Source organism: Plectropomus leopardus, chromosome 22, assembly GCF_008729295.1.
Source record: "Plectropomus leopardus isolate mb chromosome 22, YSFRI_Pleo_2.0, whole genome shotgun sequence".
NCBI lineage: Eukaryota > Metazoa > Chordata > Actinopteri > Perciformes > Serranidae > Plectropomus > Plectropomus leopardus.
The window spans coordinates 4,978,097-4,992,615 of NC_056484.1; the positions used below are offsets into that span (position 1 = coordinate 4,978,097).

Sequence of the window (14,519 nt, forward strand, 5' to 3'; positions counted from 1 at the left end):
AGCTGAAAATAGAGAGCCTGTAACGTCACCTCTCTCTCTTACTCTGACGGCTCCTGTGTGAAACTATCATTATTACTGCCACTGCCATTTCAGCTGCCAGCCGCTGACTGGTCGAATTCAAGCCACAGCATGTGAATATGGATCAGCCAGCCCCCCTGTATTCAGGCTGAGGTCACGTCTGAATCGCTGCCCCAGCAAATGACTGAGATCAGATAAGGCTGAACACTGACATTTTACCAAGATGAAAGATATTCCTCTTAGCGTCAGTGTTTAAAAGCCTGTTTATCAGCACAGCTAAGCCCTTTTTAAAATGATTCTATAGGATGATTTGTGTGGGTTGTTTATCTGTTTGCCTGCAATCTTAAACTCATTTCATTAACTCTGCGTGGTACAGCACTTTTTCACCCTGCAGATTGTGCATCAGTAAAGCTTCACTGCCCACGAGCAATGAACTTTAGTGAAGAACAAATTTCAATCAAGCACATAGCAGAAAAAAATCCCGAAAATGATCAATTGTGGCTAATTACTTGGATTCCATATAACACATGACAGCAGTCAGATTAATTCCCACATAATAATGTATGCTCCCACGAGATTAAGTGTATTTATAGTCACCTCCTGTGGCTTGGAAGTGACTGGGGAGCTGATGCTAGCTTTACTTGGCACAGAGGAAATAGCTCTCCTTTCATGATATTTGACAGCATCCGTTTCCTACGCAAGGCTTGCGCAATATTACATTTCACCACTGGATATGCATTTGGTCTGAATGTAAGGCCGGGAATTTTTCACTTGTGGGCTAGAAATAAGTACTTTAACCGTTTGAAAATATGGAGTGACAAAGATTTTCTTGTGGTCCTTTCAGATGCCTTTCACAAGTATTTCAACCTTATAACATTGAGAAACTGGTGTGATTTCTTTCAAAAACATGTGGAAAAAGGCAACTTGGTTAAAAGACCACTTGGGGAAAAAGAGAAAAAACTAGGGAAAATTCTGTTTAAAAGTATGTTACGTTATGTAATTTAAAAAAATATAAGCACTTTTCTGGGTCATTTTCTTTTTTAAGTATATTTTTTCTTGTTTTTATCTTATTTTAATTTATTTACTAGTTTTCAGGTAATTTTATTGTACTTTTTACTAATTTCTTACTAATTTTAAAGTCATTTCCTTTTTTGTTGCTCATCATCTTCTTCCTTTGTTTTTGAAAGAAGGCACACAAATTTGCTCAGATTTCATAGGGTTAAAGTATTAGTTTAGAAGTTTGGAGAAGCAGACAGGAGCACTGACATGGAAGCTAAGCATTGTACTGCAGTGGATGGGGTCAGCAATACCTAAAAAAATCAGTATCAGTTGAGGTGTACAATGTATTTAGGATATTTGACCTGCTTTATCTTAATGGCAGACAGTGATTTCCAACTGAGAAATTAAGTCATTACATTCCTCTTCATAGACAGACTCCACTGAGAGAAACAGTGATATGACCCTTTGAAGCCAAAGCAAATTGGTTTAATTTATTTAAAAAACATGGAGAGAAGGTGATGAGCAATTTAACAATACATTGCCCAAAAATTAGCAAGAAAAGTTGGAATACAATTTCCTATAATTAATAGAAAAAACATAAAAATTACCTTAAAAAGTATTGAAAAAAGTATTTTCTCTATTTTTTTCCTGCAACATAATTTTAAAAAGAAAATTAAATTTAAAAATATATATATATGGTCTTCAACATGGGAGTTGCTGATTTACCGCTACCTCAGTCAGTTAGTTAGTTTGTGGGTTTTTTTTAGTGACTTTGACATTTTAAAGGGTTAGTTAGATTCTACAAAGTCACACAATAACACAAGCTAACTAACTGATGGAGGCAGTGGTCGACCAGCAACTCCTGTGTTCAGCGAGTTAAAATTACTGTTTTTGTTGATGGAGTCTGGTGGCTTTGACAAAAGTTTTGTCAGAAAACTGAGGTTGTTAACAGCTATCTCGTCACAACAGGATGTCTGACATGAAGGTTAAGAGTGAAAATACTCTCAATTTAGCATACATTTAAAATGATACAGATTTTTTGGGGTGTGAGACATGTTTTTAGGTGGCTAAAATGCATTTTTTTTTGCTGCCCCCCATCCACAGCAGTACATTGCTTAGCTTCAATGTCAGTAATCCTGTCTGCTTCTCCAAACTGGGGCATGCCAACCAACATCTAATGTATGCATTACACTGACTATGGGTAAGTACCTCATACAACTCCACTTCAAAATATCTGAACTTTCCCTTTAACAATTAAGTGTAGGGATTTAACCCTTTGAAACCTGGAGCACTTTTCTAGTGCTGTTTTCAGGCACTTTTTACAAGTATTTAAACCTTTGAACCCTGAACAAATTGGTGCAATGTCATTTAAAAACATGGGGAAAGGGTAATAGGCATCTTGGTAAGAAATGTTTCACAAATTTCAAGAGACTAGCAGGTTTAGAAAATGATTTTTAAAAAGCTAGAGAAAAAAGAACAAAGCTAGGGAAAACTATATTTATAATTATCATACATATTTAAAATTATGCTACAGACTCATCATATATAAGAGGATTTTTCCTTTTTGTTTGTTTTTTAACTAGTTTTAACTCATTTTCAGGTTTGTTTGGAGGTTTTTTGACAAATTTCTTGCACATTTTGGGGTCATTTTGTCTTTCATTGCTTTTTGCCTTCTTCCCATGTTTTTGAAAGACATCAAGTCAATTATAGGTTTCAAACGGTTAAGTGACTCTGTTCTCCATGTATATAGGGCATCTTGTACTAAGATCTGTATAAAATCCCCCAGTGGGTTTGCTATGATATTATTACAAGGGTCTTTATGAAATATGCTAAAATGCATTATACTATAGCAGCTCTTTTCTTTAAGAAGAGAGTGAAAACAATTATGCAAAAATGAATCCTGGAGGCATTACTACCATATGAATGAGGTCAGGGGATACACAAATAAGTGTTTAAGTCACATGGTCTACAATTACACACGCTATCTCAGCTCTTAGTAAACACTACCTGTGGTGCAGTAGCAGAACATGCTGTGTAACCACCATCTCAATGATATATCATTATAGGTTTTCACTGCAATTTTGCTTGCATACTGTGTATTTCCAACAAGTGCAAAAAAAAAAAAAAGAAAAAAAAAAAGACAACTGCTCTCCCGTGAAGGCACCAACCTGCCTGGGTTGCACCTGCCCAATCCAAATACAAAAGTTGTCTCCTATATCACAAAGTAGATAATCGTGCAACAGCAGCTGAGGCTTTATTTTTACACACGAAGCGCAAAAAAACGATCTCGAACAGGATAATATTACTGAGCACGTTACATAATATAGATAGGAATAAATGAATCGCACTGTTGGCGATGCAAGGATGTGCATTTGTCAGATAAATGACGGCGAATTAAAGAAAGACACCGCAATGATTTTCAAGAGAAATCGAGCGCTCCTTTCTGCAAAATGCACGCACGGAACGGACAGGCTGGACGTTTTTTTTTTTTTATTTAGAATAGCGCGAGCTCATATTGCCAGGAAATACCGACCCGTAAAAACAATCTGTAGGAAATCCGAGTCGGGCACAAACACCTGGATGTACACCGGGTTGCCAGATCTTTTGCCGAAGTTTGGCAAAACGTCAGATGACGAGCACAAATTGCAAAGCTCCGAGCGTCTTACCTCGATCCAGAGAGAGCGGTTGGACCACTGTCGCCATGACTGCTGTTTACTGGAGACTGGAGAGACTACAGGAGCTGCAGCATCACAGAGAGAGAGAGGGAGAGAGAGAGAGAAAGAGAGAGAGATGAGGGGATGATGAGAGAGAGGAAGAGAGAGAGAGAGGGAGAGAGAGATGAGGGGATGATGTTGGGAGTGGTTGGGAGGGGGATTAATCTACCTCCATCCTCATAACCTGGCTTTGTTTGAACAGGAGCAGCAGCTTTACAAACGCACGCACGAAATAATAGATAAATAAACGAATGTCCATCTTATCACGATAAAGACAAGACAGACTGTCCACCACTGAAAAAAAAATGGCACAAGATTTTCTTGACATACTGTTTGCCTAATCCGTCGTGGAAATTAAAATAGATACAGAAATAATTCAGACATTTAAAAAAAAATTTCTCGCATTTTGAGAAATTTGATTTCTAACACTCATTACTATATAAATTGAATTTCTTATTTATAGTCATGATATTGCAGTTGAATATTTGATTGGATGTCAACTACTATAAAAAGATAAATAAAATGCACAGATCTACAGAAGTGTGATGCATTCACTTGAAGAAAAAAAATTAATTTTTTTTCTGAATTTATAAATTCTAATTTTTCTGAATTAATGAGATTGTCTCAGAATTCTGAGAGAAGTTTTCATAAAAAAATATTCTGCTATTTTTTCGAAAAAAAGAAATCTGAATTTAAGGATTACTCTCAGAATTTTGAAAGAGATTTGGATGGAAAAAAATCTAAATAAACTAAATAATTTTATGCATTCTTGTTTTCTGAGATAATGGGATTAGTTTATCATAATTCTGAGAAACAAACGATTTTGATTTTGTTTTTCTAAATTACCAAGATAATGATATGATAAATTATTATGACTAAATAATCATTTCATTTTTCATAATTAAATTATAATTTGAGAAATTGAAAAAAAATCTGCATTTTTTTCATGATCTCAGACTCTAATTTTTCTGTATTAAAAAGACAATTATGTCAGAATTATGAAAAAATTATCAGAATTGTTAATAAGGCAATTAATCCTTTAATTCAGAAACACAGGGCTTGTGTTTTTTTCTATTATGAAAACTTTTCCTAAAATTGTGAGATAATATCCTCATTAATTCATAGCAAAAGAGCCCATTTTTTTTCTCAAGGGAATGCATTATGGTTCTGTACAAATTTGCTCAGGAGACACGTTTATGATGAGTTCACTACATGGCCAAAAATATGTAGACTCCTGTGCATCACGTGTGTTTACTGAACATCTTCTTGCAAAATCTCAGGCATTTATATGCTGCTTTTGCAGCCTCCAGTCTCCTGGTTTCAGGCTTTTCATGTGATTTTGGAATCTAACTGCAGGGAGTTGCTCACATTCAAAGAGCACAAAAAATATGTGGACCACCTCGTTTTGGCCTCATAGTGTATCTCATAAATCAGAGGAGCATTCAGGACAATTGTTTTATCTTACTTTCTGTAGGAAACTGATGAACAATAAACCCAGACTGAATAAAAAAAACTCAGTCATTAGTCATAGTTACAACTATTCCTACAGCATGTGGCTTCACCGTGAACATTGGTCAAACCAGCGGCCCTGAGTTGCACGCTGAATCCCTAAATCATGTATGTGTGAGTCTCTGCGCCTGTAAATGCTTAGCCGTGTATGATCCATTCATCCATTGCACTTCAGAGATCAGCTGATTGCTGCCACGCTTGCCATTAAGGTTTATTGTGAAGCACTGAGCCATGTTATCTCCTCTCTTGGCTACATGCACCACATGCAGCCTGATAAGGACTGAATGATGGTAGTGAACCTTTGTCGAAGGGCTTACGGATTAATCCTCATGTTTATGTGCTACCACAGAACGGAGCCAAACCACTGACTCTCTTCATCTACTGTAGATCTGCTGCCTAATGGTGCCTGCTGCCGCCGTGGCATATCTCATACCTGGCCAGTCACTGCACTCGACAGAAGCAGCGCTCAATAAAAACACGTAGCAAATCCCAGGTTAGGGGGAGGCAGTGGTGGAATGTAACTAAGTACATTTACTTGAGTACTGTACTTAAGTATGAATTTGAGGTACTTGTATTTTACTTTTTTCATGCTACTTTTTACTTTTACTCCTCTACATTTCAGAGGAAATTTTTTACTTTTTACTTTACTACATTTATCTGACAGCTTTAGTTACTGTATAATATTTATACAAGTAGAGCTGCAACTATTAGATGATCAATTAATCAGTTGATTCACAGAAAAAATAATTTCAACTGCTTTGATAAACATTTAAACATTTTTATAATTTTGAGTTTTGATGTAGTAATTTAAAATGTATTTATAATTTTGAATTCTTGGGATGTTTTTCTTCTTTATTAGGTTATTTTTGGGGTGTTTTTTAAAAATAGTTTTTATAGTTTGGATTTTGGGGGTGTTTTGTTTTTTCTTCTGTTTTAACACTTTCGAGTTTGGGAGTGTTTTTATTTTGAGTTTTGGTTGTTTTTTTCTGTTTTTTTTTTTTAATGTTTTCTTTTTCTCCTTTTTTGACAATTTTGAGTTTTGGGACTATAGTTTATGAATTTAAGGTTACGGGTTTTTAAAAAATTTTTTATTTCAGGAGTTTTAGATGTTTCTGCAATTTTTTTTCAAAATAATTTTGATGTTCTTTGCTGTGTTTTGTGTTTAGTTTTATTTTTGTGAGCATTTTGCTACATTTGATGCTTTTACATTTAATCTTTTGAGTACACTTTCCTGATAATACTTACTTATTTTTACTAAAGTACAATATTCAATGCAGGACTTTTACTCGCAGTATGTTCACAGGGTGGGAATAGTGCTTAGGTAAAGGATCTAAATAGTTCTTCCACCACTGGGGGGAGGGCAGCCTGAGGACTCACATGGCTCACAAACTGTGAATTTTCCATGACAAATGCAAGCTGTAAACATGAATACACACCTGAGGCAAGAACCAATATTTAAGCTTCCATGTGCACAGCTGTTCCGAGAAAATCCATAATATCACGCAGACACTGAAATCATTTGAATGTCGTTTATTTTGCTTGCAAGAAAAATCACTTACGCCTATACCTATTTGGGAAGCAATAACCGTACTCCTAACCTCACTTTTACTTCAAACTGGCAGATACGCAGTAATCCAAGAATGGCATTTTTAAAATGTCATATCGATGTGTTTCTGCTGATTTCAGTTTTCGTCCTCAGGGAATATTCTGTCATCGTAATCTGCTCAGTTTTTTTTTGATTGAAACTGTTACTAAACCTAATCACACAGTCCATATGTGCTGGTGAATTCCAGCCACCCACAGTCCCACCCAGCTGCATGCAGATGTACACTGGTGCTAAGTGGTGGGCTGGACGGATAGAGACGGCGCCGGCTTAGAGAGCGCCACGGAAAGAGGGCAGAGGGAGATTACAGGCTCCCACCCATATGGGCCGGAATACAGTTCTGCTTCTTTTTTTTAAGAGGTGGGATTACGCTGCAGCGCTCTTAAAGCCCTTTAACTGCAAGTGAATCGATTTCCGAAAGGTCTCGACTCCCACAGAGGGAGCACGAGGCCATGTAGACACGGCAAATACAGACGAGTGGACTGAAGTATGTTTGTCAGATTAAAGCTCCAGGGTCAGAAGGTCTGTTGGCACCAATCCCCATCAGTATTCATGCTAATAAAGTCAACAGGTCTTTAAAGGAATAGTTCAGCATTTTGGGAAACATGCTGATTTGCATTCTTGCCCAAAATTAGAAAAGATGATTGATACCACTCTCATGGCTGTACGGTGGCGTATATATTAAGATATACCAAACATTCGGTTGCCTTAGCTTAGCATAAATACTGAAAAGAGGGGCAACCAGCTAGCCTAGCTCTGCACAAAGCTAATAAAGCTTTCTAAAACTCACTATTGACATATTTTATCTTGTTTGTTCCATTCATACCTGAAAAGAAGTGTAAAAATGTCAGTTTGTGGTTTTGCCAACCCAATCGCCAAAATAGCACACTCACACCTTACATTGGTTACCTGCAGCATTATTACCTGACGCTGTCCTTCAGCGTTTAAAGCACATGCGACCGGTTTCATCTGGCCGCGAACCTAAGAGACGCCGTCCGTGTGCGTTGCATGTGGACGCGGGAGGTGGCTTCTGGCGTCACCCTTGTAGAACTGACAGAACGCTATTTGATGAGTTCAGAATGAAAACAGGTTGTAAATACACGTTTTGTTGCCACAAACATGGCTAGAAATGTCTTGTTAAAGGTACACTAGGCAGGACTGTTGGTTACAGTTTGTAAATACACTCACCAGCAAAAGTAATTCCAACTCCATCGCTCTAGTTTGGCATTTTGCCTCGCTATTTTTGCATTTTTCCAGTGCTGTGCTTCTTGGATGTCTGTTTTTATGGTCTGGCACGTGGTTGCTACAGTTTTTAAAGCCGTGACCTCACTTGAGCGCTTGGGTCAAACGCCAGTAAACATCCTGACTCCCAAAGTCCACATATTGTTGGCTTTTTTTTAGAATAATCCTGCATAGTACATCTTAAAGAAATGCCACGAAAAATAAGGCTGGAACATTGTGTCATTAAAAACATCAATTTTAAGGTTTGTTGGTCGTGATCAGTGGTCAGCAGTGTGCCAACCTCTTGATGAGAAACTCATCTCACATACATGCAATCTGATTATTGAAAATGTTGATATGATATGTATGAAACAAAATATGACAAATATTCAAAAACCTAAAATCATCCAACATGTTACTCTGGTGACTGGGCTGGGTTTTATGGGAAGTTATGTTTCAGATCAGATTTATGGAGGCTTCGCTACCTTTAAAATCTACAGTACATGAAATTCCTCTGTACTGGCTGTTATTCTGCAATGAAGTTGAATTTATTCACTTATTCCATCACTACTTCTCATGTCCAGGTAATAATTGTTCAGCTTGTACTTATCAAAAAGCAACATTAGGTATCAAACTTGGACAACGTTTGACTCTTACCTCACTTCAGCATTAACTGTGATTTTTATGCCATGTTACACTGGCAAATAATCAATGAAAATTTCCTGGTAACCTGATGTAAACTCGAAAATAATGTTTTTATGCAGTAGTTTGATGATGTGACAGGCTGCTTTCCCACAGCTGCTCCGTTGTTTGTTACCATCATGCAGCTGCTGACAGATAACGATCATCATCATGTAAGCATGAGGGAGGTATAGCCGACTGATAGACATCTTAAACATAGTTTTTATTTTCTAACAAGGCAAGTAAATAAAACAAATATACAATTTTCTTTAGAAGAACAACTGAGGGAAGTAGCTCCACGATGATTTTCTCTCACTTGTCAAGGCTGTCTGCCACAGTTACAGACTCTTATTTATAGCTGGAGCAGCTCTGGGATTGCTCAAGGCCACAAAACTCAGAACCTGCAACACTGATTCACACATCATGCATTTGCCATGCCATTAACCTTTTACACGATTTTCTTCTTACTGTTAAGCAACTGACGCCCCCTTCAGGGATAAGGCACCCATTCACTTTGTCAAATGGAAATAATTCATGACTAAAAGAGTAATGACACTGCACACTCGTTCACTTTGTTTCATCAACCAGCTTCCAAACAACCACAAAGAGACACAAAACTTTTTGGTTTTTTTTTAAATACCGCAAATAAACACAAAACAACCCTAAAGAGAAACAAGACACAAGACAATAACAAACAGACAAAAAATGACTAAAAATAGATACAAAAATACCACATGCAAAGAACTGCAGAGAGACAAAAAAATAACAAACACAAACACAAAATAACCAGAAAAGATACAATGTACCCCCAAAAAGACACAATTAACACAAGACAACCACAAGAAGACAAAAAAGATTTTCTACGAGACAAAAAACGACAATGACCCAAAATTACAATAAAAAAATATACATAAATGACAAAAAAAAATCAGAGAATAACCACAAAGAGACACAATACAACCACAATGAGAGACAAAACCCCCTGAAAAAGACAAAAAACAACTACAGAGACACAAAATAACCACACAGAGATACAAAATGACTACAAAAGGCCACAAAATTACCACAGAGACAAGAAACAGCCCCCTCCACCAGCCTCTGAGCGACTTAATGTCATTTCATTTGAAAGAAAGCTAATAAGAGAATACCGTCCCTCTTGTCACATCGTTACACAGCATGAAATGGACAAATTCACTGAAGCTCCACTGCTGTTTATTTGGCATTTTAGCTGCACATAAACTGACAGCAAAATAATATTAAGATGTCTATATTGAGCTAAACGCGTAAAAATCCCATCTTGTCTTTATCTCCTGCTTTGAGGATTAAATAATGTAATAATCAACAACAAAGTGTCCCCAGTATTTTTGCATGGCCAAAATTAGGCAAAATTACTCAGCTGTAATAATCTGTTATGATGTATCAGTTTTATTTTATGAAAAATGTTGACTGAAATCATTCACAAGCCTCTCTGCCAACTGCCGCATCCCAAACCCATTCAAAATGCAAAACGGCAATCATTATCGCACAACTAATTCTATTATAAATCCATATTCAGGCACTCTGCGGGTAAAAAAAAAAAAAAAAACAGTGCTTGGAGATTAATCTTTTGTAGATAAACTCTGGTAATTTGCCTCTAACTGTTTCTGAAGGGCAGCCGACTGTTTCCAGCTTCAGAAGATTCACACTCATTACATCAAATCACAGAAGAGGGCAGGATGGAGGGGCCGTAATGAGCCATCTTGGACTCCAGTTTCGGTCTGATTGCAAGCAGCTATTAGTTAGTGTTCTCTCTGTGCACATCCGGTGCCAGAGAGAACAAGAATGATATGTGCTCTGCCAAAAGCATCTGCTCTGTTATTAAAAAAAATAAATAAATATAAAGTTATGGGAGCGCCGAGGGGAGCAGTGATTTAGTGAGAAGTTTTGGCCGGAAAATTACAGCATGAGAGGAGAAGGGAGGCATCCTTTCTCCATCAAAGTCGTATTGTAGTTATATCCATATAAAGATATAGACTACATAGATTATAATATGCTCTACTGAAATGTGATGAGATTGAAATTGATATTACAAGCAGAACAAACAAGCAGAGGTCATGGATGGTCAGAACGGGCCTGGGGTGCCAGAGTGTCAGGGGTTACCTCAGCCTTCGTCCATGAAATGTCACATTAACACATACTGACCAGCAAGCATCAAAATGACTACAGTGGACACAAAATACTGCACAGAGGCACAGAATGACTGCAAAGAGGTGTAGAAAGACTACAAAGAGATGCAAACGAACAACAAAGAGAAACACAACTGCAAGAAGGAAAAAAAAGAAATAAAGTACCTCAAAGAGGCACAACAGCAAAAAAACCCCCACTAAATTACCCTAAAGATACACACCAGATTCACAAAGAGACACAAAACGACCCGAAAGAGACACAAAAACTACAAAAAGGCACAACATTACCACAAGAGACAAAGAAAACAACCAGAAACCCAGATGCAAAATCACCACAAAGAGACACAAATACCCTGCAAAGATGAACAAAACAACTACAAAAAGACACAAATTTACCACAAAGAAATGCAAAATGCCCTAAAAGTGGCAAGATAAGATACAACAAACAAGAAAGACAAAAAGACATAAAATTACCTCAAGGATTCACAAAAGAGAGACAAAAAGTGCCCTAAAAGAGACACAAACATCCAAAAAAGAGATTAAAACAACCAAAAAAGACACAAATTACCTAGAAAAGACAATAGAAAGAGATTAAAAACAACAAAAAAACAAAAAAAACCACCTGTGTGTGTTGCTTCTATCTAGGAGAGGTGGTGGGGCCTTCTCCATGTCTGTGCCCAGGGACCTTGTATCTCATTATCCACCTGTGGCACAGGTTTGTCATAAAAAAAAAAAAAAAAAAATAATAAAATAAAATAAATAAAAAAAAAATAAAATAAAATAAAATAAAATAAAATAAAAAAATAAAATAAAATAAATTAAAAAACCCCTGCAGGATAAGGCTGGGATGTGCTGGATTTAAGAAGGACTCATCAATAATTAAAAATATGGAAAACTAACACAATATTAATACATGTGTTTATAAGTTAAAGAAAAAAAAGTCTGGCATTTGGGTTAAAGAATTCACTGTTTATCTCCCTGCAAAGCCGCTGTTAATTTCCAAGCTGGTCGCTCAGTTTCATTTAAATTTACACATTTGGTGAAACTTGTTTTGAACCCAGTAGCTATAAGGCAATATTAAGGGGTTTCCAGGAAAAGTGCACGCTGTTTCCACAACAGTTGAATGGAAAACACTGCTCTGCACATATAAATAGAAACAGATGACCCTGAAATATCCCATGGATGAGTTACTCAACCAGGGGCACCAGTGTGCAGGGGTTACGTCCAGGGGGGTCAGCTGGATTATGGGTATTTACCAGCAGCTTGGATGATGGCAGTGACGAAAGAGATGTACGCAACACCATCTGAGGGAGAGACACAGAGCTGCTGCTGCCCGTGTGGCGTGACAGGATTGCACAAGCTGCTGTTGTGATGAGGCCAGAGCGAGTGACTCAGCTTAACAAGAGATTTCTGAGAATGCGACTCCGTACAAGAAACCTTACCATCATAAATATCTTATAACAAGCCCCTAAATGCATCCCCTGATCAGTTTAGGCAGATATTTGCATTCTTAACAAGAGATGGGTTATTGATGCCACCCTGAGGACCAGGAGAGTTTAATGCTGCAGCTCGTAAACAAAGATTTGTGATACTAATGAGCTTTGAGCATTTTACGATATCAATGATTTCTTCTTGTGTTGCCTGATAAAAGACACGCCACAGGCTGAACAGCTATTCCAGAAAAATGTTGCTGCAATTATGTGGGGCTAACAACTCATATTTTGGTATTAGGTTGTATGAAGACCTCTAAAAAATAAAAATAAAAGTAAACATTAGGGTGAGTTAACCCCTAGGGTGTTACAGCGTTAATATTTATAACTTTTAATCATCATCAGTCATAATCATAAATATCAAATATTTGTTGTTTTTCTGAATTTTAAGCCTTTAAATGCCCGTTTTTTGTCAAGATGCCACCATGTTTTAGATTTAAAAAATATATATATATATTCAAAATACTAAATGCAAAGTAGATTTTTTAAAAAAAAAACATCCCAGCCTGAGATATTTTATCAGGTGGAAAATGGTAAAATATACAAATTCCGAGGCTAAAGCCCACAGTGATGTTCAGAAATAATACAATGCATATTTTTTATGCATTGATGGTTGTGGGATCAAAAATTGCAGTTTGAATGGGTTTTAATGGCTCATTTTTTGCACTTAACAGTGTGAATGTAACAATTTTGTTCACATTGTGTATTTTAGACTTTCTGAAGGAGCTGGGCTGGAAATAGGGGTAAAATGTACCAAACAGTACCAAAGGGTTGCTAAACTTTTTTCGGGGCTGAAGGCAGCCCAGGGTTTGGCTCTGTATGACGTCATCAGAGCGGGCGTGGCCTGTCTTTCCAGGAAGTGTTTGCAGTGCCAGCACATGGTGAGCTCAGCACCACATTGATGATGGTGGCTGGTTTGTTGTTTGATAAAAAACGTTTTGCATTCACTTAGTGAAGAGCATATAATGAGAAAATGGGCCCCTGGACACAGACAGAGGCAAGATAAACAAACTTTGGGGTGGTTGGGTCTCTTTGTAGTCACAATGCATCTTCATATGGGTTTGTGTCTCTTGTTTGTCATTTTGTCTCTCTTTGTAGTTGTCTTGTGTCTCTTTGAGATAAGTTTGTGTTTCTTTGAGGTAATTATGTGTCTCTGTGGTAACTTTGTGTGGTGCTTTTAGGTGATTTAAATTTTTTTGGATTGTTTTGTGTCTCTTTTGGTTTTTTTGTGTGTCTTGTTAGTAATTTTGTGTCTCCTTGTAGTTGTTTTGTGTATCCGGGGTAACTGTTTCTTTGTGGTAGCTTTGTGTTTGTTTTAGGTCATTTATACTTTTTTGGTTCCCATGTGTCTCTTGTTGGTTGTCTTGTGTCTCTTTGAGGAAACGTTGCTTCTTTGAGGTAATTTTGTGTCTCATTTGGTCTTTTTGTGTCTCATCAGATATTGTGGGTCTTCTTGTGGTTGTTTTATGACTCATTGTGGTTGTTTTGTGTCTTTTTGGGGTAACTGTGTTTCTTTGAGGTCATTTTGTGTCTTTTTTGATAGATTTATGTCTCTTCAGTTATTTCATGTCACATTGTGGTTGTGTCTTGTCTCTTTGTTGTCATTGTGTGTCTCATAGTTTTTTTTTCTTCCTGTTTCCATAGTTCTTGTGTGTCTCTTTGCGGTTCCTTTTGACATCTTTGTGCTCATTTAAAGTCTCTTCATGACCAGGATGTGTTAACTGAATGACATTTTGGGACCCCCTCACACTTTGCGCCTGTGCCCAGAGGGCATGCCGAAGAATCCATTCATGCACCTCGTAGCAAAGAAGCCACTTTATCAAACAAACCCACGTAACCTGAACATGCTGGCTGCATAAGAGATGGAGTCATGGTATGTTTGAGGGTGTGTAGCTAAGTTATTCATGTTACTCCAACATAAAAATATTTTCTAAAAATGTTTTATGAAAAGTCCAGAGACAGGCCAAGAAGAAAATTTAAGTAGGATAACAAAGTAATTTATTTTCCCCTACCAAACAAGGTGGCAAAAATATCTTTTCAATTGTGCAATAATTTCAATAGTTTTTAAATATAATAATAATAATAGCAACAACAACAACACTAATAATAATAATAATAA

General features: G+C 37.0%; 1 protein-coding gene across 3 annotated transcripts in view; it reads right to left on the reverse strand.

Annotated features, from left to right (window-relative positions):
- Positions 1-3,724, reverse strand: part of lin7a (lin-7 homolog A (C. elegans)) — a 46,333-nt gene extending 42,609 nt beyond the window's left edge. For all 3 annotated transcript variants that reach the window (XR_006107038.1, XM_042511220.1, XM_042511221.1), the window contains exon 1: positions 3,684-3,724. Coding sequence is in view for 2 of the 3 variants with exons in the window: in XM_042511220.1 (XP_042367154.1) it covers positions 3,684-3,720 (37 nt within the window). In the remaining variant the exon portion in view is untranslated. The remainder of the gene's footprint in view (positions 1-3,683) is intronic.
- Positions 3,725-14,519: the final 10,795 nt, after the last annotated feature.